The following is a 26,320-nucleotide window of genomic DNA, read 5'->3' as shown; positions in this document are numbered from 1 at the left end:
GATTCGTAGATTTTGCTTCCAAATAATGTTAACATTGCGCTGCCATCCATCCACATAAGTCCATCTATAGATAAATTATTATAGATATTGTGGGAGGAGAGCAGAGGGTGTGACCAGAGCCTCTTATACAGACCTCATTACAGCACCAGACGTTTTATAAGAGTCGTAAAAGTGTTAAAACAACACCATTACACAGATATGGGAGGAGTGGGAAATACCAGTCTGCTCTGTCTCAACCCACATACGAAGAATGTTTGTACAGAGCCATGCCATATTTACATACTGACGGTTTAAAAGTCTTACATTTCACAAAACTGACTCTGTGGGCTTTAAGTCAAGTTATAATGTTGTTACCTCATCAAAAACAGACCTGGAGTTGTGTTTTGTTTCACTGGTAGATGTTTAGATGCATAATCCTTTCATTACACATCTCCAAAAATCAAAAGTTGCCAAGTTAACAGCTGCATTTTACCTTTAGTTCATTAGAGACTGGCAATTCCTGAGCTGAAATCACCCAAATTATTAAAGTGAAGGAGTGTGGAGTTTAAAAACACAGTGGAGCACTTCCTGTATCACCACATGACATCACAAGGTGGACCAGAGTGTTTATCATTTGTGTGTTAAACATGTGTGAATGAAACAAAACAAAACTCCAGGTCTGTTTTTGATGAGGAAACAACATTTATAATATACATCAGAAAATAGTGTAGGATGAGTCCTTCAAAAAAAAAAAAAAAAAACATGCATCTGTGGGGTCGCCTCTCCACAGATCTGACCTGGCTGTAAATACGCTTTGTGGCACCACCTACTTGTTTCTCTGGAGATAAATTCAACTCAAAACAATGACATCTCCATTTCGATTCGTATTGAGAAAAGCAGTTTGGCGGTTTTAATCTGTTTAAAAAGTAAGTTGGCTTTGTGGTTTCCATGGAGATTGATTCAATTAAATGCCATACTGTGGGACATTCAAGGCAAAGTGATAACATCTCCATGGACAGAAGCAGGTGGTGGACGATGTGTCTTTGTCCCTCCTATATACTTTTATTGTATTAATAAAAGCAGCTCTGTGATTTTGAATTAATGAATGAATCTGTTTAAAATATATGCGCTCAATTATAACTTTTTTTTTTTTTTTACAGCAAATAACATATATTTACTTAAACTCAACATTTTTAGTTGTTGAACATTACCTTTAAAATTCTAACCTCTTGTTCTTTTCCAATCCAAACATCTTACATTATTCGAAGCAGGAGTTATTTGTCGCTAAAGAAAATCACATATTTCACTTTTTCTTAAATAATTAAAAGCAAAAAATCTTCCAAAATTCTGTTATAATAGAAAATGTGGCGTGAAGCTGAGTGAATAATGTGTGAGCAGAGGGTGAGTGAGGACACAGACCAGACCAAAGGCATTTTTGTGGTGGTTGAGAATGTAAAAGAAGGCAGATTTTTTCATGCTTAAATAACAAAGAGAAAACACGACTTTTGTATTAAATGTAAACGATATGAACAAATACTTTTAAATTATTTTAGTTTTTGGTTTGCGCTTTGATTTTAGGCCAGATGTTCTTCTTTGCAATAAGGACCAGGGGGTTTAATTTATAAAACTTTACGGAGAATTCTTACTTAAAAGTCCGATATTACACAAAATTGATTCTTTTGAGCCAAGTTATAATGTTGTTACCTCCTCAAAAACAGACCTGGAGTTGTGCTTTGTTTCATTCACACGTGTTCGAGTAACACTTTATTATTAGTCTATTTTAGCAGTTGCAACAAACTGAGTATAAATAAGAGCTCTAGAGCCTTAGATGGCGACCAGTTACCTACAAAACAGTGTTCCCCAAACTTTTTTCTGGGGACCCATATTTTAAAAGTCACAAACCTTCACGACCCAAGTCAATCGACATTATTCATAAATCACAAAATAAAGCTGGATTTGACCATTACTGACCATTAATGAGGATATTTTATTGTTGACTGAGTGATCGTGTCTCTGAACAATTAGTATTACTCAAGTTTTAAACAATAAAAAAACAGTAATTGAATCAGCAATAAAAGTTATCTACAAGTCACCTATTCGGACATTAAACATCGCCCATTTCTTTTTTATTTCAGCACTCAATTGAACCAGCAATATTGGATCAAAATAGTCTGTAGAACTGTATATTGCAGACCTACGTGCAGATCGTGACAAGGCGACCTAAAAAAAAATCTCTTGCGACTCAGTCTTTGGGAAAAAATGATGTAAAATATAAACCGCTATCAATTTATTAGTGCACAAAAGTTGCCATCAAAATGATAGATTTATAGTGGTAATTAATCATATTGGACTTATCTTATCCCAATATATGTAATTCAGACATTCCTTGGCGTGGTACTTGGAACAGGGTGGAGAGCTAAAAGTTGGAGACCCCTGCCCTTTACTATCGTGAACAGAGCCCAAGGGAAGTTGTCATTGCATGTTTCCAAACGTCTTCCTGTTTGTGACATAAGTGTGAATAGATACTAATGTCAATTCCAGGGCTGAAATCATCCAAATGATTCTAGTGAAGGTGTGTGGAGTTTAAAAACACAGTGGAGCACTTCACGTATCACCACATGACATCACAAGGTGGAACGGCGCGTTTTCAATTTGAGAGAAGAACTAAATCGGCAGGGTTTATGCGTTAATTAAACACGTGTGAATGAAACAAAACACAACTCCAGGTCTGTTTGTGATGAGGAAACTGCACGTCAAAACAACATCTCCAAGTGTTGAACCCTCCACCAGAAAAGTTCCACAGTGAGTCTTTAAATGACTGTTAAACTGGTGATCCATTTGAGTTTAAGTGTCCTGTTTATATGAGTAATTGGCTGTAAAAATCCGGCGGTGCGTTTCTCTTGTGTCAGCGTTTCCCATGATGCTTCACTCACTCCATTCACAACAAACTGTCCCCCCCCATAACCGTCTGCTCTCCGCCTCAATCCCTCCTTTTCTCCTCTTCTAAATCCTGTTTTTTTCTTTTGTTTTGGTCCGAGTGTGTCTGTGTTACAGCTGGGCATGACTGATCGTCTGAGCGGAGGAGAAAGAGAGAGAGAGAAAGAAAGAAAGAAAGAAAGAAAGAGGAGAGGGGGAGGAGAGAGAAGAGAGAGAAAGAAGGACAATACAGTTCAGACCTATTGATCCAAACACCAGCTGGTACGGAGTGTGTGGGAAGGAGGGAGGGAGAGGAGGAGAAAGGAGGAGAGAGAGGAAGAGGGAGAGGAGGATGAGAGGAGGAGAGTGGGAGGAGGAGGAGAGAGAGAGAGAGAGAGAAGGAGAGAGGAGGAGGAGAGAGAGAGAGAGGTGGAAGAAAGAGAGAGGAGAGAGAGAGAGAGAGAGAGAGACTAATGAAAGAGGGAGGGGAAGAAAGAAGGAGAATAAAAGGGAGAGAGAGTGAGAGGTGGAAGAAAAAGGGTGTGGGAGAGAGAGAAAGAGGGAGACAGAGGAATAGAGAGAGAAGGAGAGAGGGAGGAGAGGGGAAGTGAGGGAGGAAGAGAGAAAGAGAGGTGGAAGAAAGAAGGAGGAGAGAGAGGGGAGGGGAGAGAGAAAGAGAGGCTAATGAAGGAGGAAGGGGAAAGAGAGAGGAGAGAAAAGAACAAAAAAGAGGGAGGGGAGAGAGGAGGAGAGAGAGAGGGGGAGAGAGAAAGAGAGAGACTAATGAAAAAGGGAGAAGGAGAGAGAGAAGTGGAGGGAGAGAGCGAAAGAAGGCCAGAGAGGTGGAAGAAAGAGGGTGGGGGGAGAGAGAGGAATAGAGAGAGAAGGAGAGAGGGAGGAGGAGGAGGAGGAGAGAGAGAGAGAGAGTGACAATACAGAAAAGCTTTAGTTCAAACACCAGCTGGTCTGATACAAGAGGAAGAAGGGAGGAGGAGAGAGGTGGAAGAATAGAGAGAGAGGTAGACGAAGAGGAAAGGGGGAGAAAGAGAGGAGGAGAGAAGGAAGAGGAAAAAATAGGGAGGAAGAGAGAGAGGATGAGAGACAGAGAGAGGAGAGAGAGGTGGAAGAAAGAGGGAGGAGAGGGCGAGGAGCGAGAGAGAGAGAGAGACTAATGAAAGAGGAAGGGGGAAAGAGAGAGGAGGAGAGAAAGAAAAAGAAAAAACAGGGAGGGGTAGCATAAGGAGGAGGAGAGAGAGATGGCACAAAGAGGGAGGATAGAAAGAGGAAGGGAGAGAGAAGAAGAGAGAGGGGGGAGAGACTAATGAAAGGGGAGGAGAGAGCGATTGGGAGAGAAAGAGAGGAGGAGAGAGACTAGGAGCGGGAGACAAGGAATAGAGAGAGGAGGAGAAAGGGAGGAGTGGGGAAGTGAGGGAGGAGGAGAGAAAGTGAGAAAGAGAGGTGGAAGAAAGCGGGAGAGAGAGGACGAGAGACGAATCAAAGAGGAAGGGGGAAAGAGAGAGGATGAAAAAGAGAGAGTGGAGAGAGAGATGGAAGAAAAAGGGAGGATAGAGAAAGGAGGGGAGAGAGAGAGAGGTGGTAGAAAGAGGAAGGAGGAGAGAGAGAAAGTGGGGGAGAAAGAGGAATAGAGAGAGGGGGAGAGAGGAGGAGAGAGGGACAATACAGCAACAGTTTAAGTTCAGACCTATTGATCCAAACACCAGCTGGTCTGATACAAGTTGAGGGAGGACAGGGGAAAGCGGGGGAGAGATTGAAGGGAGAGAGAGCGGGAAGAGAGAGGAGAGGGTGGAGAGAGGGGGAGAGAGCGGAGGAAGAAAAAGGGAGAGTGAGAGAGGGGGAGGTAGGGGAGAAGAGAGAGAGCAAGGAGGATAGGGTTAAGAGGGAAGAACCAAGACATGGGGTTAGAGAGAGAGAGAGATCAGTAGAGAGGAAAGAGAGAGGGAGGAGAGGAGGGGAGAGAGGAGGAGAGACGCTGAAAGAGACAAGAGGAGAGAGAAGTGGAAGAATGAGGAGGAGGAGGAGGAGAGAAAAGTGGAAGAATGAGGAGGAGGAGAGAAGAAGAGGAGAGTGAGATGGAAGAATGAGGAGGAGAGAAGAGGAAGAATGAGGAGGAGAAGAGAGAGAGGTGGAAGAATGAGGGAGAGAGAGGAGGAGGAGAGAGAGGCGGAAGAATGAGGGAGAGAGAGGAGGAGAAGAGGCGGAAGAATGAGGGGAAGAGAGGCGGAGAGAGCTGGAAGAAAGAGGAGGAGGAAGAGGACGAGGATGAGGACAAGGAGTAAAGAGATGGAAGAATGAGGGAGAGAGAGGATGGGGAGAAAGAGGGGAAGAGAGGAGGAGAGAGCGAGGTGGAAGATTGAGGGAGAGAGGAGGAGAAGGAAGAAGAGGAGAAAAAGGAGGAGGAGAGAGAGGTTGAAGAATGAGGGGGAGAGAGGATGAGGAGAAAGAGGGGAAGAGAGGAGGAGAGAGCGAGGTGGAAGATTGAGGGAGAGAGAGGATGAGGAGGAGGAGGAGAAAAAGGAGGAGGAGAGAGATGTGGAAGAATGAGGGAGAGAGAGGATGAGGAGAAAAAAGGGAAGAAAGGAGGAGGAGAGAGAGGTTGAAGAATGAGGGAGAGGATGAGGAGAAAAAAGGAAAGAGAGGAGGAGAGAGCGAGGTGGAAGATTGAGGGAGAGAGGAGGAGGAGGAGGAAGAGGAGAAAAAGGAGGAGGAGAGAGAGGTTGAAGAATGAGGGAGAGAGAGGATGAGGAGAAAAAAGGGAAGAGAGGAGGAGAGAGAGAGGTGGAAGATTGAGGGAGAGAGGAGGAGGAGGAGGAAGAGGAGAAAAAGGAGGAGGAGAGAGATGTGGAAGAATGAGGGAGAGAGAGGAGGAGGAGGAGAAAAAGGAGGAGGAGAGAGATGTGGAAGAATGAGGGAGAGAGAGGATGAGGAGAAAGAGGGAGAGAGAGGAGGAAGAGGAGAGGAGAGAGAGAGAGGAGGAGGAGGAGGAGGAGGAGAGGGGCAGAAAGAGAAAGGGTGAAAAGAGAGAAAGTAGGAGGGAGGAGGATAAAAAGGAAGAGTAAGAGGCGAGAGAACAAAACAGAGGAAGAGAAAGAGAGAAGAAAGAAGAGATGGAGTGAGCTTGTGTTGTGAGAAAGGTGCATCTGGCATAAAACCTCCACACTTCTTCTTCTTCTTCTTCTTTCTCTTGTCAAACCGTGAATGACTCTCTGCACTCCGTCTGTATTGAGCTGTTTGCGTGAGGCGGCCTTGGCTTCACCTGCTCAATAACTACAGTCGATTTCTGTACGAGCCGGATCACAGTCTGGGCCGTACACACACATACACGCACCCCCTCCCCATCCAGACCATTTAGATATTATTACATCAAGAGAAAATAGTCCCATCTCCAGCCTGACCTCCGCCTGCTCACGTATTCATCCACTTTCGTCGCAGTAAAGTGAGAAAGAGCTGCTATATTAAAACAATGCATCATAGTAAATAAATATAAGATTCAATTTGCACTTTAAGATGGATATTAAAGGTTAAAACGGGCCTATTATGTTAAGTAGAATTTATAGAGCTTTTATCCATGTTGTAATTCTTTTAATTCTTCTCATTTAACCTCTCGAAGTTGTATTTAGTTTGAGTAATTTTCATTCTCCTGTATTCAAGACGTCACTGCTCAGATCAACCCCAGTCTTCACGGCTACAAGTACAGGCTTATTTTATTCTCCAATTTAAATTTAAACCACTCAGTCACTGCGGTGTTCTCCGTTTCTCAGACTAAATGTTTGACAAACAAGTAACTCAAGTGGATAAATGCACGATGTGAGGGTAGAGGGTGAATCAAAGTGCGTGTCTGAGGGGAAAAGAAGATGGGACAGAGTTATGTAACAGATTTGAGACGCTTCAGATTGCTTCTTTAATTTGGTTAAACTGTGAAAGTGTCTAAAATGGACTGGTCTTATAATTTGGTAGATATGATATTCTCCAATTTAAATGTATTAGTCTGTGATATGTGTAGGATTAGGAAGCATCGCAAATTCATTTCAGTAAAAAAATGAATTAAAAAAATAATAAACGTCTGCAGCTATCCATCGGAGGTGCCGACTCTTTGTTGTGATTATGTTTACAGTGATAACAGCTCCCAACTTATAACATAATGATCCACGAGAGTCATAGATTATAACTACAGAGCAGACACAAGCATAATATAGCTACTTTCAGGCTGCAGGGCTTAATGTTCAATTACAATTTTTTGTTAAATATGATTTTTTTTGGCTATGGTCGTTCACTTTTCCAATTATCGTATTTTCCGGGCTATTAGGTGCTCTGAATTATAAGACGCACTGTCATTGAATGGTCTATTTTTGAACTTTTTTCACAAATAAACCGCATCAGACTTTAAATAAAACACAACAGTTCGATGAGTCAGTCGGACTTTGTTTGGCACATTCACAGTGACTCTTGGCTTTGTTCAGTTGTGGCGCGTAGGGAGGGTGCTGTCTGGGACCGCTGGATTAATGGCGTGTTCGCAGTGACTCAGTTGTTCAGTTGTTGTTGTAGTTGTTCAGTTGCTAGAAGTGGCACGTTGCACTTGCATTTTTCGGTTCGTTCCTCCGTTCCGTTCCTCGTCGGCGTGGGGTGATGAGTGTCGCTGTGGGTGTTTTTCGCTGCGCAGTCGCTGTCTGCTCCGTGTGTGTTTGCGTGTGCTGGGACACCCGAGTGGATTCATGTATAGGGCGCTCTGGATTGTGAGGCGCGCAGTCGTTTGTTGATGGGGCTGGAGGCTTAAGAGTGCGCCTAATAGCCCGAAAAATACGGTAAATGCGACTTGTATGTGATCTCCAGTGTGATTTTTAAAAGCCCCAAAAGTGTCCCACATGCACACTGGAGGACACAACGATGTCACACACAACAAGCATGCTCAGTGTTTACAGACGTCGCTTAAACATGGACACAGCATTGAGCACCTGGAGATTTTAAAGTTGCTGTCGTACCAGAGCCAGAACATTTACAGCTTATTTGTTTTAAGGAGGAGATTGGGAAGGACGAGGTTTTTGGCCGTAGAGAGGAACGTGTGGGTCCGGAGTCACAGCCAAGAGTGGTGGGATTGTTCTGTGCTTCACGGCTTCACTTACACAGAGGTCATACACAATTTTAATATGACGAGAAAAACATTTGTGTACATTTGTGAGCGCAGACTTGCACCACTCTCACGGGAGGAAACAAGTCTTCGGCAGCCTATTTCATTAAGCAAACACATCAACGTTGGTGCTTGTTTCTGTGTTGTTATGACGTGTAGGTGGGATGAATGTGACCTGGCCGTTCAGACTGAAGTCGCATGTCAAAAGATCGGATATGTATCGGTTTTAGGAGCACGTATCAAAGTGGCCTGGGTCACATTTAAAAAAATCTGATCTGTGTTGATTCAGACTGTCATTAAAAGATCAAATACAGGTCACATAGGGGCGAAAAAATCAGATTTGGGTCACTTCGGGTTGCAGTCTGAACGCAGTCTTTAAGTTTCTTCTTTAAGTTTACATGAAATGCCAAAGTCTTCTAAAATACATAATTTTGTATTTAGCAAACAAAAGAAAAAGACGAAATGTTAGTGGTGAATAACAAGTTTGGTGGAAGGTATGCTACCCGCCCTTAAATGTTTCAGAATATCATTAAACGTCTATCATTTATTCATTTACAGATATTTGGATAGTGTATAAACTGTAGAGATAGATAAGTTTGATGACGATTGTGGAACATTCAAGGCAAAACCATAACAACAGGTGGGAAAACTAAGTAAGCATAATAATCTAAAGATCACAGATTTAGTTCTTCTGGCTGTAAAACTACATTGAAATTCCCAGATCTACAAAAAGTCATTTATCGTATACTTGTGCATTACCTCAGCTCATATATTTCAAACTGCACCGCGGGGACCCGTTGGACTACAGCTAAAAGACTTTCTGTGCCAGTTCTCAGTCCGCCCTTTTGGGAGTGTCCAAGATTCCTCTCTCATTACAGTATATAGGTCAGTCCAGACTCTGTCGTCTTCAGACCATCTGCTCAATTAGCTTAAACGCTCGCTCGCTGCTGCACATCCGCTGTCATTACGACCAATGGGTTCAAGGTGCAGCGACATTGCTAAAAACTATGTTCAAATACATGATGTCATTGCGCTAAAATGTTGCGGTTTTTTGGCCACGGTTGCTAAGAGATGCAAAATATGCCCCGTTTGGCCTTGATGATTGGTGGACTGCATTTGCCAGAAGGCCACTGGACACCTGCCAGACTTCCCCGTACAAGAAACAAGGCCAACAGTGTAAAGAAAGTACTACAAGATGTTTTAATGAGTTTGACGTGTTTGAAATTGAGTTTGCCTCTTATATATAGCTGGGAAGTAACTGAACATATATCGAGAATATGTATCCTGTGGCTGCCTGGCTCTCACACCGACCAGTTTTTGAGCGTTTTTGTTTTTTGACCTCAGTTTTAAGCGTCATATCATGGGATTTTTAACCAACTAAGACGTGCCGCATTTGCACCTCAAAGGACACAAGTAAAGGACTGTTGAACTGTGTACAGATGAGATGCTACAGATGTTTTACACGTGTGGCAGCAAATGTGACCTTCAGAGGAAATACTTTGAGGAAATGAACACAAGGGACTGGTGGATTGTGGGAAATGAACTGTTTATTTTTCTCTTATAAACGGAGACTGTGAAAGAGGCTACCTAAGGAACTAGCTATGGATACTGAGGTGCTAGAGGCTTTTTACTAGTCACCTGGTGCCTCTGCTCAATTTAATTTCTCTCCAGCGACTAGATCAGGACTGAAACTACAATAAACAGTTCACATATGGAATACTCTGAAAGTGCAAGTTCGGGCAGCATCCAATCAGCAAAGAGCGATATATTCAGTGTTGTCAACGATTCCCGAGATCGAGGATTTAAAGCCGGAACAAAGAGAATGTTTGGGATTTCAAGACGTTATTGCTCTTCTACCTACGGGATTTGGGAAAAGCTTAATATACCAGTTAGGATTGCATACATGACTACCAAATAGCAGCGATTGGTTAAATGATAAAACGTACCCGCCTTCCGTCGAGCGAACGAATCCTAACCCTGCGAGATCAGACGGTTTCTAAGAAGTGAAACTGACTGATGAATCAGATTAGCTTTTTACACCATATGTGGCAGCAAATGTGGCACATCTTCCAGAAGAAACACTTCGATCCATCATCAAAAAATTAAACACGAGCGGAGTAAGAGCGAAGCCTTTTCTGTTGTGTTCACTGCTGCTGTGATGCTGCAGGACTCAGAGGAGAGACACTTTTGTCCAGAGGGCTTTTCCTCTCCACAGATCTGCTGACCCTCCCTGACCAGTCGTCCTGTTAAACTGCACTGAGTGACCCACGTGTTATGTACTTGGGCTTGTTGCACGAAAACAACATTTGAACGGAGGACTTCTATTTATTTAAAGTGATGCTCTTGGCTAGTAAGAAAGTAATAACGGAATTGGCTGAAGGATGACCTTTAAAACTACAGCAATGAACAGATATAATGGAGGAAATTTATGGAATGGAAAAAATAACCTATTATCTGAGACTGAAAGCTGCTAAATTTGAAAAGCGATGGTCCAAATTGTCTATTTACAATGCTCACTTTAAGGTATTTTATTTTGATTTTTTTTTGTAGAACCCACAGACTGTTTGTTCTTTTAAAATTTGTAAAAATTTTGAAAAAGCACAAATAAAAAGTAAAAAAAAAAAAAAACTGCACTGAGATCTTTGATTGAGACACAAAGGGACTGAGACGCCCAGTTTGCAGCAGGAAAACTTAAATTTCTCTCGAGATTAGTAAAGTATCTCTCTCTCTCTCTTTCATTTGGTGGTAATCAGAATACACTTACTTTTCTAAAATCAAAAGAATATATGGCTGTACTTCATCATACAATATCGACTTCAAACTGCACATAATTAGAGAGAAAAATCTAAAACACTTCTCTTGTGGTGGTGCATGTGTAATTTTTCTTTCATTGATCGGCCATAAATAAATAGAGAATAAACACTGAAAGGAATATACAGCTGTTCTGAAGCTTATATTGTGCTTTTACTCTTTAATTTCAATGCAGCTTGATGTAAAACTGTTCAATTCTCTGATTGTTGGACCATGTACGTAATAAAATACAGCTTAATTTAGGTATTCAAAATTCTGTATCTAATTCTTCCCATCACTTGCTTTTATGTGATAAAGAATAAAAAATTAAAATAAATGGAGTTAGTAGAGCCAATAGGGTTAGTGAGACTGAATTGGACTTACATGATGCGGTCACTTTTACAGCTCGTACATGTAATTTAATCAAACACATGTGAACAGAAGACACAGTGTCAGTTTGTAGGTCAGGAGGCTGCACCGAACTAATCCAGTTTGAAAATAGAGCTGTGGCAGAATGTACCAGCTTCAATACTGCAACATTTTGAAGACTTTTTTCCACTCAAAAGATAAAATATTTAGTTTTAATTTGTTAATCGCGATGGAAATGGTTTTAATTTTTCATCATGGTTGAGTTGAGTAGCTTGGAGGTTGACCGAACGTTCAATACATAGATCTGAAGCCTTAATCTATCTATTTTTAATAAATGTTCTGTAAAATTGCTGCAGTACAGAAATAACTTAAAAGGTTGTATGGAGGATTTTTTTTTCTGTTTCAAATTGTCAGTGAAAGTTCAAAATAGCATTATAGAGATGCAGCAGTCTTATAATTATGATGATCCAAAAAGAAGACGAATGAAAATCCATCAACTGTGGATGTGGCGAGGCCATCTGAACATTATCCAATAGATAATGACGCTACCTCATTTTCTATTGGCTATTAGGTTGTCAATCAAACTCCCTATGTTTTTAGCGCAACTCATTTGCCGGCGCACTGGGATTATGTGGTTTACGTTCGTCTCTGACGAATTGACGATGTTTACTCAACCAACGCAGCGGTTCTTAGCGTCTTTTTCAAACTCGACAAAAATCCACGACCAGTTAGTTGCAAAATAAAGTCCGTTTTTGAGGTCGATGAGAGAAGAAGAGAAGGGAAAAAGGAGCAAAGCCAAACTAAGGTGATTCTTGGAGATTCCTTCCAGCGATGGCCTGCACTGGAGCAGACGAAAGGTTTAAAGACTGAATTACTTCTAGACAGGTAACTTCAACAGCAATTTATTCAGCAATTCTGACTGCGCAGCAGCTGTAAACAAGTGTGATTTCTAGAGTAAGGAGAAGGCGGGAGGACGCGTTTCTACTTAGGAAGCTGTGAAGGAGGGGACCGGTGTCACACATGCGCAGCATTTGAAAAAGGAAAAACTGTTGCTATTTCTCTTTCCTTGGAAAATCTTCTGTATAACCTTTAAATGGTTTTGTAAAAAGTTAACCCCAATAAGCAAAATAGATAAATAGGCTTATCCAGTATTTTTATGGCCATGTATTGATTTGCTTATCGTCGTAGTACGTAGTAGCGGTCTTGGTCTTGTCTTGGACTCAACTGTGTTTGAACTCGGTCTTGTCTCTGTCTTGAGGTTTGACATTTGACGAATGATAAAATGAAGATAGAAACATTCATATTTTATGTCCCAAAATAACTGTAAAATTACAAACATGGTCTCAATTTGATCTCAATGAGCCATGGTCTCAGTCTTGTCTCATTCTTGGCCTTAAAAACCTTGGTCTTGTCTTGGTCTCGGCCCTCAGAGACCTTGGTCTTGGGACCCTGTGGTCTCACACTGGTCTTGGTCTCTATTAGTGCAGTCTTTACTACAACACTAGATTTGCTCACATATTTCAATTTATACGTGCACTATGTAACTTTTTAGTGGGATGTTCACTATAGCTGCTTATCTCTATGGAAACGCTGTGCTTTTCCTTGCATGATAGGGCATTAAACATTCAGTCAGTCTTGCATTTGTTCAATTACAGTTAATAATAATGATAAAATAAATCTTGGAAAACATTTATTTGTTTTGTGAGTGGGCCCGCCTCTCCACAGACCTGACCTATGCCCAAGTTAAGTTTAATGCCATACTGTGAAACATTCCAGCCCAAGTAAAGGCATCTCCATGGAGACTAACCTTTCTTTCAACGCTAACAATGTTTATTTTTGCCAAAACATGGCCCAGATTAGATTTGACCCCAAGTCTTTCACTGCTTTTCTATGACTTCATTTATTTACATTTAAGCTCCCATAAAGACTTTTACGGAGTTTGTCCCTGCGCGCTCCCCGTCCGCGGACTTTCACATTGTGGTCCAGAATAAATAAACGTTAAAACCAAGGCCATCTTTCACCCCAGTGTTTTTCTTCGCTCGGCAGCCCCCTGTTCTACCACCGCTGACAGGGAAATACCCCACGGATCAGATGAAGTCATAGCGTGAAATATGGGCACGCTAACGGAGGCTAAACAGGCTGCATGCTACGCGGCGCACACAGGGCTAGCATGCACCGTTTAACTTTAGCGTACAGTTAGCATACTTCACCATTTTGTCCAAGTTAGTAAGAGTTTTGTTTTGGGTTTTAGCTTCCTTTTTTTCCCATTTGGTGCATTGAGTAAGTTGTTTTTCTCCATGGAGGCCTTATTGGTTTGTCTGGAATGTTTCACAGTATGGTATTATCAAATCAAATCAAACTTTATTTATAAAACACTTTTCATACAAAATGTAACAGAAAGTGCTTTACAGTCTTTTAGTATTATTTTACGTATTTACTATCATTAATTTAATTTAGTATTATTTACACGATACATATATTTTTATAACTAAATAAATAAATTCATTCATAAATAAATACATAAATAAATATAAAAATACATATATTTTATCCTAAATCTGGTTGTGCAGGACGTGGAATTAGCTGGAAGGCAACTCCATTGACCCCAAACATTGCAGAGCATCAGGACAAAACTGATCTAGACAGACATGACGGGACCCCACGAGACTATGGTCAGAACTAGACAGAGATTTGATGGCAATGATTGCAGAATGCTCTAATGTTATGTATGTGTTTCTAATACATGCAAAATCAGTCAGGGAAAAAAAAAAACTGCTGTGTTTAAGGTGAAAATAAAGAGATTTTCTTTCCATTACTCAAAGGGGACTTTCTTGTGTTTTATGGAGATTTGGACCAAGAGTCCACATATGTGGACATCAATTTTCTCCAAAAGTACACAATATCAAAATCTGATACTTAGTTTTTATTATAATTAGGTTCCAATAATCCCAAATAGCAAAGAGAAATAAAAAATGCACATGTAAAAAAAAAAACTCTTGGGCCTTAGGAGGATAAAACCACCTGTAATTGAATAAATGTAAAGTACACCAATAATTACATATCCATAGAAACAAGCAGTTGATGGACTTTACACCAGAAAAGCTACACAATGCACTGTTAAATTGTTAATTGCTATGACAATGACCCTAGTTTTTCCATCATTCTGAAGCCCACAGATTGAGATGCAAAAAAAAGTCAGCCAAGAAGCACAAAAATAAATTGTTAAAGATGCAATATGTCACTTTAAAGGGCCCATATTATTATTTATATATATATATATTTTCTGATCTACTGTATGTTCTAATGTTGTGGAGTTGCGTTTTGTTTCATTCACACATGTTTGAGACACAAACCCTGCATATTTAAGCTGAGTTCTTTGTGCTCTTGCCTCTCCGCAGATCTGACCTGTAACTTGGCGCCGTAACCTGCTTGTCTCCATGGAGATAGACAAGTATACTGTAACATTTTCTATTCACAGTGTAAGGACTCTGGTCTTGCATTGTCTATTTCAGAAATTTACCATGCAGTAAGCAGCAGTCTAAGGACACTGTGTTTAAATGTGAATGAATCTAAAATATTTTGTAAAATTCAAGCCTGAAATGAAAGAAAAAGTTAAACTAAAACCTTAACTTTATATGCTTGTGTATCAAAATGAGCACTAATAACTTACAAATGACTCTTACTCTTCTATCCGTTACAAGTCATTGATTTTTGCGGTGCACTTAACATCACAATCCTGTATTTTCCAAACCTTGAAACCCCTGGTATGAAACATAAACCCACAGATTCCCAGCAGCGTTTATAAAAGCTCCGGACCACACCCAAAATTTTCCAACTGGGAAATATGTCTAGACCTCGGAGCCATCAGATCAGGTTACCTCCATTTAAAGCGCAGCCAAAGCCGGTGTGTTTAACATGCGTTTGGTTTGTAACAAAGGAGGTATTGTGCGCTGTGGAAAAGACGGGAGCGCTACTGTTGTTTGGGGAGATTTGCATTGGAAATACCTGAATGCACTGTTAAATAAGGCTTTGGATGAAAGGGGAACTATAGCGACAATAGATATAAGACTATAATGAGCTGGATTACAGGAAGTGGTGTGACCATATAAGGGCGACACCTGGGAAATTGTAATAACGCAGGTGGGTTTGCTAAATGTAATAGAGATACATTTATTTTAAAGGACTTATATTGCGTTGTAATGCTGTGACTACGGATGTAACGATATTTAATTTTCTCGGTACGATATTATCACGATATGCATCACACGGAACGATATTTATTGCGATATTTTGAACAGGGACACTTTTTTTGCTTTTAAAATACCTTGACAAGATTTTGGTGTGAATTATTACCGTCATAATCCCAAAAATTCAAGTAAAAAACATATTTCTTCATGTTGTCTGCACTAAAATGAATCATGGGATATGTAGTTCCCGATGTTTACAAGCTATTACTACTGTAAAACCATTCATTTAAGCAAAGAAACTTGTAATTTGATATATTGTGACAGCCCACGATATTATTGTGAGACTTTTGACGATACGATATCACAATATTTCGGTTATTGTTACATCCCTAGTTGTTACCTCATCAAAAACATACATGGAGTTGTGTTTTGTTTCATTCACACATACGTCCATCCATTTTCTTTCGCTTTATCCAGGGGCAGGTCACGGGGGCAGCAGTTTGAGCAGGGAGGAGCAGCGGCTCTACTCTAAGTTCCTCCTGTGGGACTGAACTCCTCTTATTATTATCTATCAATGTTAGTCTGTTGTCTTGGGAAATCCGTGTGTTTTTTATATGTATTTAATGTTTATTGTGATTTTGAGTCAAGTGTGAGGGATGAATTTAATTAATTGTTTATGGAACAAAGCCATTCTGCACTGTAACATTTTATTTTGTAATTGTGTTTTTATACGTGTTTGTTGTGCATAATGTAGATGAATGAAATGTGAAATATGGGACCTGCCTATCAAATTTGCTAAACAAATTTACCTACGGGTACAAATAAAGCAACCTAACCTAACCTAATCAGCTAATCTCTAAGGGAGCGCCCAACCACTCTGCAGAGGAAATAAATTTCGACCGCTTGTATTCTCGATCTTGTTCTTTCGGTCATTACCCAAAGCTCATGACCATAGGTGAGAGAAGGAAAGTAAACTGAGCGGTAAATCCTGAGCTTTAGCTTTCGGCTCAGCTCCCTCTTCATCACAATGGTTCAATACAGCGAGCGCAGCACTGCTAACGCTGCACAAATCCACCTGTCAGTCCTTTATTATTAGTCTGTCTACATTTCCAAAACTCAAAATGCTCTGTTCCACCTTGTGATGTCATGAAGCTGTAGTTTACAAACAGCTACTTTTACTTTTAGTTCAGTAGAGATTGACAATTCCAGGGCTGAAATCATCCAAGTGATTCTAGTGAAGGTGTATGGAGTTTAAAAAAAAAACACAGTGGAGCACTTCCTCTATCACGACATGACATCACAAGGTGGAACAGAGTGTTTTCAGTTTGAGAGCTCAGCCTAAATGTGCAGGATTTCTGTGTTAAACATGTGTGAATGAAACAAAATAGGGGCCAGAAAATCTTAAAACTTGGCAGTGTTTGATGATATAGTGTTAATCTACCTTGATAATTGCTTAACATTCCGTCATAGACATACATGCCGTGCTCCCCAGCGTGACGTCATCGTGTATCAATAATAAAAGAAAAGTGTCATGATAATAATTATATTGAAAGAATATTTATTGCGCGACTTTTAATTCCACTTTTCGACCGCTGTTGTCTCTGTACACAAGCTGTTCAAACAAATCTAACTTGGTCGAGCCCGGGCCGTATCCCATTTCCCAAAGTCAACAAACTCACGACATCTGTGTGTGTGTTTTGTGCGTAGAAATTCAAAATGGCCACCACATATTCGCGGTGTCACCTTTCATGCACTCCAGAGCCGTTGGAAAACATGATGACTAATGTATCCGAGCATGTGTCTGTGTTAAAACCGAATATGGATGTGCCCCGGGGACCACTTCCTGCCAATAAGAGCTTTCCGAGTATTATGTGCTCTGTTCCCAAAGGTGTCCACTGTCAGAAATACTTCAATTTATTGTTGAGTTTGGAAGGCAAAAGTTTTGAAGAAATGTACTTTTTAGAAATGTTTTTGACACCATTCTTTTACTTTTATAATATTTTTGTAGATCAGAGTCTAAAGTCTAAAATGCAGGACAGGACTATACAGATTTACTTAAAGGGCCCATATTACACTATTGTCTGATCTCCACTGTGTTTTTAAACTCCATACACCTTCACTAAAATCATTTGGATGATTTCAGCCCCTGGAATTGACAATCTGTACTGAACTAAAAGTAAAAAAGGTACTAAATTAACTTGAAAACTACTTCATGACATCACAGCATTTTGAGACTAATAATAAATAAAATAAAGGGTTATTATAATAAAGGGTTAACTCCAGGTATATTTTTGAGGAGGTAACAACAAGGGATGTAACAATAACCCAGAGAACTACACAGCCCATGATCCTTTGCTGCAGTTCAGTGTAGACTACAAGAAGAAATAACAGTTCTAAGCACTTTTAAGTCTTAGTTCTTCGGATTAAGTCTTGTCAAAGCATTTTAAGAGGAAAAAGTCACATATTAAAAGTTTTGTTAGCCTCCAAAAAATATCTAATAATGTAATAAATATTGTACCGTGAGATGTATATCATGAAAATATCGCACAGAGAGATTTGGATATTGTTACATCCCTAATCGTGAGCCTCCCTGTTATGACCCAGCTCGTTTGGGGTGGAGGGAAGTAACAAAAATAAAACCAAGATGTAAAATGGAATAAATTAAATAATGTTTAATTAACAGGAATGTAAAGGTAAATTAACAAAACAGACTAAAATATACAGAAAGCAACCTAAACTAAGAAACAGAACAACAGAATAAACAGAGTTCTGTGCCAGAAAAGGGGTCACGCAGGCTTACAATAAAACGAGTGGTAAAACTTAGGGACACACACTAAACTAAAACACAAGTTCCCCAAATTAAACCACATAAACCCACAAACAGAATCGAGTGACCAAATTTAAAAAAGGCACAAAACAGAACTAAACTAAACTACACACACACAAAACAAAATGGCAGACTGGCCACCAAGGCCAGCAGCCCTGAACAGGTGCTGGTCATCTCCTTAAATAGAGGGAGGTGGCTGCAGGTGAGGTGGGCGTCGTCCTGCCTCACCAAGGGCTCCTGCAGCAGGAATCCAGGTGTGTCAGACTTATTTAGAACACACAGAACAAATTGGAACTAAGGCCTGGGGCCGTAACACTCCCCACCATATCGTGAGCTTTCCCAAGGTATCGCAATAAATATCGTACCGTGAGGGTCATACCGTGACAAAATCGTATTGTGAGACTTATATTGTTATTACTGTTGGATATCGTTACACCTCTGGAAACAACATTATAACATAGCTAAATGTGTGTAAAATCCCTCAGTCGTCCAGGTAGAATCCATGGCAAAAAGAAAAATTCAATTTGTCAGCTGGACAAAAGTTTATTTGGGTCAATTACGTTTCGCAGTTCATCCAAGCTGCTTCTTCAGTTCTGGTCAAAATGCTGGTGGACACTTCCTTATATCTGTCTGAAGGGAGGAGCTAACTACACTGAAACTACTCTGAAACTAACACATCTACTTGTTTAAAGTTTCCTTTAGTTAGCTAGGCTTGCTGATCTTGCACTGAGTGTGGGGTCATATCAGCATAATCATTCAGGACCATAATGGATGCTTTCACTAGTCAGTCTGTTGCCACCTACTGCCTCCGCTCAATTTCATTCCATTTCTCAGGAATCAGAATACACTAGACGGTAAGAAACCTGGAAGTGTGAATTCGGGCACCAGCCAATCAGCGAAGAGCCATACATTCTGTGTTGGAAACGATTCCCGAGATCGAGGATTTAAAGCCGGAACAAAGAGAATGTTTGGTGAATTTTATCAAGGGGAAAGACGTTATTGTCCTTCTTCCTATGGGATTTGGGAAAAGCTTAATAGACCAGTTAGCCCCATTAGTGGCGCATAACATACATTTACAGTTGCACTTTATGGAAACCGTCTGATGAATTTCACACCTCTGGGCCTGACCTGGCTATTCCTATTGTTTTCTTTGTTTGTTTTGATTTAGGTTTGAGGATGGAGTTGTAAATCGAAGACAAATGATATCTGAGTCCAGAACTGAAGAAGCAGCTTAGATGAGCTTTCCACCCAAATAAACTTTTGTCCAGTTGGCAAATTGAATTTCTTTCTCCTTTTGTCAACATGGCTAAATGCTCTCAAGAGTCAATTTTCTCTAACATAGAACGGTTAAGTGAGGAATTCGTTTTTAAGACAGAAAAATCAGATACAGCGCCTTCAAGCAGGCATGAAAACCTATTTATTTATTATAATATCAAATTTAATATAGAACCTTTAGAGAAAAGTTTACGTTATTTAAACTAAAACACATGAAGAAAAAGATCACGAAGGACACAGCCCATTTCGAATCAATTTGTCTTTATTCTAAAGGGACAAAAACATAGGACTCAATAAATATGGAGACAACAAAGACATTTCAGAATGACAGGAGCAGACAGGAGCAGACAGGAGAAGAAGAGATGTGGGCGTAACCTGCCAAACATGACGCCAATGACATTTACACGGCTGAACGGGGAGAGACAACAAAAGTGCATCGTAATTTCGATTTTTGAACATGTTTTGAATTGGACTGTCAGGAAAGAAAATAATATGAAGAATTTGACAGTTTTATAACAGTTTGGTTTTGTTTGAAGGGCATTTTGGAGTTGCAATCTTAATACTGATAGTGGCTTTTCTGGTGGATGATTAGAATTTGGTCATTTTCATAATTATTTTCATAAAAGAATTCAAATATTTATTGTTAATTTCAGATGGTTATAGATTTGATTCTTTTTGAGCTTTAAGTCATGTTGTTACCTCCTCAAAAACAGACCTGGAGTTGTGTTTTGTTTCATTTTCACATTGAGTTACTCTTTATTATTAGTCTGTCTGCATCTCCAAAGCTCAAAATGCCCTGTTCCACCTTGTGATGTCATGTAGTGGTAGTTTTTAAGTTAACAACTAACTTATAACTTTTGTTTAGTAGAGACTGGCAATTCCAGATCTGAATAGGGCTGTGCAAAAATATGGAAATATCGATATATCGTATTGTTTAATGTGATCATACAGTATCAATATCATGGGCTGCTGTATCGATATATCACTAAGAGTAATTTTTGGTATATTTGACTAAATTATTTTGTTACAGAGCTACAAGTTTTGTTGCTTGTTTAAAGGAGGGAAAGTTGTTTATGCGACACATTTGACATTTTCACTGTTTTGATTAATAAAATGGGTGTTTTTCATACTAACTTTGCACAAGAAGTGGTTCAACAAAGACTCTTAGTAGTCTTTATTTTTATTGAACCGTATCAAATCATTTTGAAATGTATCGTATTGAATCGAAAGCTCAATGTATCAAGATATGTATCGTATCGGCAACTTCTTAAAGATACCCAACTCTAGATCTGAAATCATCCAAATGATTCTAGTGAAGGTGTGTGAAGTTTAAAAACACACTGGAGCTCTTCCTGTATTATTACCACATGACATCACAAGGTGGAACAGAGTGTATCAGCCTAAAAAAGCAGGATTTGTGTGTTAAAAATGTGTGAATGAAACAAAACACAACTCCAGGTCTGTTTGTGATGAGGAAACATTATAACATAACATAACAGAAAAAAAGCATAACATTGAGAGAACTTGCTGAAAAACAAAACAAAACATTTGCGACATATTTTTTTGTCGACTTTCAATTCCGTAAGTATTCCAGTTATTCAAGCGTGTTTTGTTTAGCCAGCAAATTCCACAGAAATCCACCGGAAAAGGAGACTCCTCTTTGTCAACCGTTTTAAGCCTTAGTTCAAACAAGGAGATTTCAACACACGTTTCGGAGCCAAAAATCTGTTGGCAGGCCTTTTACAATCAGGAAAACGATGATTCATAACTCTAGAGAGATATCCTTCCTCTTTATAAGGTTAATTGCGTAACTTTTCAAGCGAAGGGCACGTCAAGCGCTTTTCTCCTTGGAGATGCTGGTGCTTTGTCTGGAATGTTTCGCAGTTCGGGATTAAATCTGGTTTGTTTTTCTAGGTATTTTTGAGCTTTAAAACCAGCTGTAATTGAATAAATGTAAAGTGTCATACTATGGAACATTCTAGACAAAGCAAAGTTACACAGTGCACCTTTAACCTTTTTTATGTTCGACTAAAGCTTTTTAAAATCACCACGGGGCCTATTTAAAAAAGATATAGTCAGCAATTTGATCTGTTTTATGTCCAGCGAAGAGATAATAGCTATAATTTGGTTCAAGCAGGGACATTAGCCGATCGCCAGCAGCAGCCAACTTGAATTTTATTTTATTTTATTCGCCCTAAATCAAACTCAAGACGAGGAGAAAGCGGTCACGATGCTGCTATCGTTAAAGATGCACTGCGTAACTTCTAAGGTGCTTGTTTGTGCTAAAGCTGTGCGATTAATTGAATTTTTATCACGATTTAGATTTTTTTGGAGGGTTATTTTTATATAAATAAGTAAATCTATTTCATTTTTAAATACAGAGATTGTAGAACAGCTGGATATATAGTTTATTTTGGATACATTTATGTTTTTCTATGCCTCATTTCATGGTCAAAGTTTATTTTATTCATTTTCTGCAGCTCTAAGATACATATTTGTAACCTAGATTTGTCTTCAATTTCAAAGTTTTGCGTAAATTATGAATAACAAAGTGGGGTTTTTTTGAGAGGGAAATGCTGAATAAATGCATCTTGTAACTAAAAACTAATTGTTTGAATAATTGTGATTTCATTATTGACCAAAATAATCGCGATAATGATTTTTTCCATAATCGAGCAGCCCTAGTTTGTGCCATTTCTTTGTCTAGAACGTTCCACAGTATGACATTAAACAGCTTTACTTTACATTTAGTCATTTACAGGTGTTTTAAAGCTCAAAAATACCTTAAAAACATGAATTTTTACCATGTGCAGGCTCGCTTCTCCATAGATCTGACTGATTAACCTGGCTCCATTGTGTTTATTTCTATACTGTGGATTAATCATGGCAAAACAGACAAGCAGATGGTGAAAACTCCACCAGAAAAGTTACGCAGTGGACCTTTAAATTTCTTTGGAGAGTGATTTAGCATCGTCGGCGGCTGAGGTGAAAAACAGGGTAGAAAACAAGGCTAGTATTTAGCTTTAAAAACTCAAAAACGGAAAAGGCAATGCTACACTTACACCAATGACTTCACATTATACCGACAACACGCTGCGTTCATGGGGTCCTCAGATAATCCGGAAAAATTATGTTGTTTTGAGTGCTTAAGAAGGCTGCAATTGTCTTAAATTGTCACTTTAATTTGTAATACTTGAAAGTACCACTGTCTGAAATAAAGCTACAAGGCGTCACAAGTAGTCCTGGTTTAGATCCGGTTTACATAACATTGTATTCTTAGTTTAGGACAGATTTATGTCAGATCCTAATCCTGGTTTAATCCTTGTTTAGTCCAGGTTTAGACCAGCTCCTAGTCATGGATATGTCGTGGTTTTGCATTGGTTTAGTCCAGATTTAGTCCAGGTTTAGACCAGCTCCTAGTCCTGGTTTTGTCCTGGTTTAGTCCCGATTTTATCCAGATTTAGATCAGCTCCTAGTACTGGTTTAGTCCTGGTTTAGTCCAAGTTTAGATCACTTCCTAGACCTGGTTTTATGCAGGTTTAGATCAGATCCTAGACCTGGTTTAGATCACCTCCTAGTCCTAGTATTGTTTAGCTTTAGATCAGATCCTAGTCCTGGTTTTGTCCAGGGTTTGTCCAGATTTAGTCCAGGTTTAGATCAGATCCTAGTCCGGGTTATGTCCAGGTTTAGATCAGATCCTAGTCCGGGTTTTGTCCTGGTTTTGTCCAGCTTTAGTCCAGGTTTAGATCAGGTCCTAGTCCTGGTTTTGTCCAGATTTAGTCCAGGTTTACCCCAGGTTTAGATCAGATCGTAGTTCTGGTTTTGTCCAGGTTTAGATCAGATCCTAGTCCAGATTTAGTCCAGGTTTAGATCAAATCCTAGTCCTGGTATTGTCCAGGTTTAGTCCAGATTTAGTCCAGATTTAGCGCAGGTCCTAGTCCAGGTTTAGCCCAGGTTTAGATCAGATCTTAGTCCTGGTTTAGTTCTGGTTTAGACACTTTTGCTCATATTGATTAATACTGGATGCTACTTATGTCTCTCCTAAACCTGCATACATTGTTTAGGCAGGGGAGGGCATCTGACATAATTCCTTTAGCAGCCAGTTTTATTTGAAATCCTAAAGTACTCTTGTCTGAAACCCACATGAACGCAGCGCTACAAAGGTTCATACAAACACGGCCAACAAACGCCACTCAAAAGAAGCGAGTGGAGCCATTTTCAAACCACAGTGACAAATTGTAACACGAGTCTCATTTCCAGCTCGCTCCTCTTCCCGCAGGAGCCTCCTTTCCACTTACGAAATCCCAACTTTGGCTTTTGTTCCCAATCCGTCTCGTTAACAACATCCTCCATGACATCATCGCTAGGATTAGCTCGTTTCCTTGACGACAACATCCCAACCGGAAAGGCCGCACTTCCCGACTCTTCAACCATCTCCCACCGTGTCCGTGACGCGGGGACATGCGTATTCCAGTAACAATTATTTTATTAAGAAGCTTACTACAACCCGGAAAAAGGGTCCAAGGATACACAGGAAGCACGCATTCAACACAAGAGCAACTTCCTGCGTCCATCATCCAATCGGAGAGAGTCTAGAGAGTCACATGACCGAGCAGCTTTTGGCTTTATCCTTGCGCAGGTCCGTCGCCACGGCAGCCAGGTCGGGTCTACTGGGCATGTGCGAGATCCTCTTGGTGGATCGAGAGGCCTTGCTCCGTTTGTGGTTCTTGTGGTTTTTGTTGATGCACGCCAAAGTGGCCACGTGGAAAATGTCCCTGACGCTGTTTTCAGACTGTTGGGAGGAGCACTCGATGTACGGAGCCGAGATCTGCTTGGCCATGTTTGAGCCCTGAAACACAAACAAAAACACAAACACGAGTCAGTCAGAGAGGTCACAACGACAGGAAATGAGTTTTTTTTTGCTAAAATCTGTCATACTTACACTACAATTAACTCTTTTTTTTTTTTCATTCATTTTATTTGTTTGAGCAAGCTACAACAAAATTCAAAAACAAAAACAGGGATATGTATATGAATATATTTGAGAACCTGGTGCTCAAAAGCAGGAATATATTTTGTTTATGGTCGTACTAACTAATAAAAATGTTAAAGTAGGCACAAAGTTTATGATCGTACAAAATAAACAGTAATGAAAAGGGAAAATTTAAGGATTTTTAATTTTCGTTTATGATCGTACAAAATAATAATAGTAATGAAGGCAAAAAAGTTTATCATTTATGATCGTACAAAATAAACAGTAATGATCAGTAATATGCACTGTCTCTAGCAAATAAATAAAAAAAAACTATTTATACATTTATTTACAACACCATGTCCAAAAATCAGTGAAAAGTGAGCTGTCAAAAATTGTGAGTACTGAGCGTGCTGCCTTCAGTGACCTCAATGCAATTTCAAGTACTATGTGACATCACACAGGACTGCACTGATCACAGCCCGGTGTTTCTGATACAAAGTGTAGATATCTATTTGACAGGGCCGAGTAAAAAATAGATCAAATCACTTACGCAAATTGGAAGATGAAATTTATTTGTTTGGGAGGAAATTGATAAAAACAAAAAACAAAAAAAACTACATGTTAAATCAGACAAGTCAAACTCAGACTCAAATTTAGCCCCCAAATTGTTGATGTTGAAATTTTTCAGTAAATATTTAGTTTGGCCCACAACTTAATCCCAGTTTTTAATTTTGGCCTCTGTGAATTAGACTTTGACATCCCTGTGTTAAATGTTGTTTTATCTCTTTCATAAAAGATTTTTCCAATGACCAAAGGGTTAAATCTGATCCCTGAATACAAGCTTTTCAGTTTGAACCATTTTCTGTAGTTTGCAGAAAATTTTTATTGAAGAGGAAACTTTTTTTTTTTTAAATCCAAATCCTAAATAGATTTTTTTTTTCAGGTACACTGCAACCTTTCTGCTGGAGGGTCTGTCCTCAGCTCGTCTTCATGGACGTGTTATTGCTTCGTCCATGGTAGAGATTGAACCTGTCTATCTCAAACGAGACAACTACAGGCTACATTACAGGTCAGATCTGTGGTGGGGCGACCCTATTCACAGAGAGAATTATTGTATTTTTGAGCAATAGAAACACCCGTAATGAATAAATGAAAAGAATTCCAGACAACGCAGTGACATCTCCATGGAGACAAGCAGGTGATAGACCGTCCACCAGAAAAGTTACGCAGTGCACCTTTAAATCGACAGTTTAAACCCGCCTTAACTCAATACAATGAATCTAAACCAAACACAAATACATACAAAAAACTTCTAGCTCAACAAAAACGATCTTAAACTGAATTGGATTGAGGTTGCCAGGTTGGAATCCGGTTATCCCAGTTTTCTGCACTTGTATACATCAATATGATTTAGTATAAGGGGAAATGTTGCCAAATTAGAATCTGATTAGCACAATAGGATTTGGGGAGTGTTCTGTTTGATCAAAGAGCCTAATCCAAAACACAATAACAACAATTATTTACAAATGATGTCAAACCGCCCTGTAACCGGAGGCTCAGACTGTGCGTTCCCAACGTCAGAAGAGACCAATTAAAAAGGAACAACATGAAAATACTTGTTTAAGTCAACAGCTGCATGTTTTATTCATTAACCTGCAGAGTTTTCAAAACATGTCCCTAAGAAAATAACGCAAAAACACAGGAAAAAACAAACTCTTTATAACTGTAGGAATAAAATGAGATTAAAATGCCAGATTCATAAGTCAGACATTTTAAGATTGAAACTATACATAACTATGAAACTAAATAACACTAAAGCAAAATTATCCTAAAAATATATTAAAAATAAATAAATAGCA

At 39.5% G+C, this 26,320-nt stretch overlaps 1 protein-coding gene across 1 annotated transcript in view; it reads right to left on the bottom strand.

Annotated features, from left to right (window-relative positions):
* Positions 1 to 19,730: 19,730 nt before the first annotated feature.
* Positions 19,731 to 26,320, bottom strand: part of rnd3a (Rho family GTPase 3a) — a 40,873-nt gene continuing 34,283 nt past the window's right edge. Inside the window, exon 5 of the mRNA XM_020939039.2 lies at positions 19,731 to 24,335. Within this exon, the coding sequence (XP_020794698.1) occupies positions 24,087 to 24,335 (249 nt within the window). The 3' untranslated portion in view covers positions 19,731 to 24,086. The remainder of the gene's footprint in view (positions 24,336 to 26,320) is intronic.

This window comes from Boleophthalmus pectinirostris, unplaced genomic scaffold (genome assembly GCF_026225935.1).
Source record: "Boleophthalmus pectinirostris isolate CB_2022bp ecotype Guang Dong unplaced genomic scaffold, ASM2622593v1 HiC_scaffold_11, whole genome shotgun sequence".
In the NCBI taxonomy this organism is placed as follows: Eukaryota; Metazoa; Chordata; class Actinopteri; order Gobiiformes; family Gobiidae; genus Boleophthalmus; species Boleophthalmus pectinirostris.
Note: the sequence above shows the minus strand (reverse complement) of the source record. Positions and strands in the feature narration are given on the sequence as shown.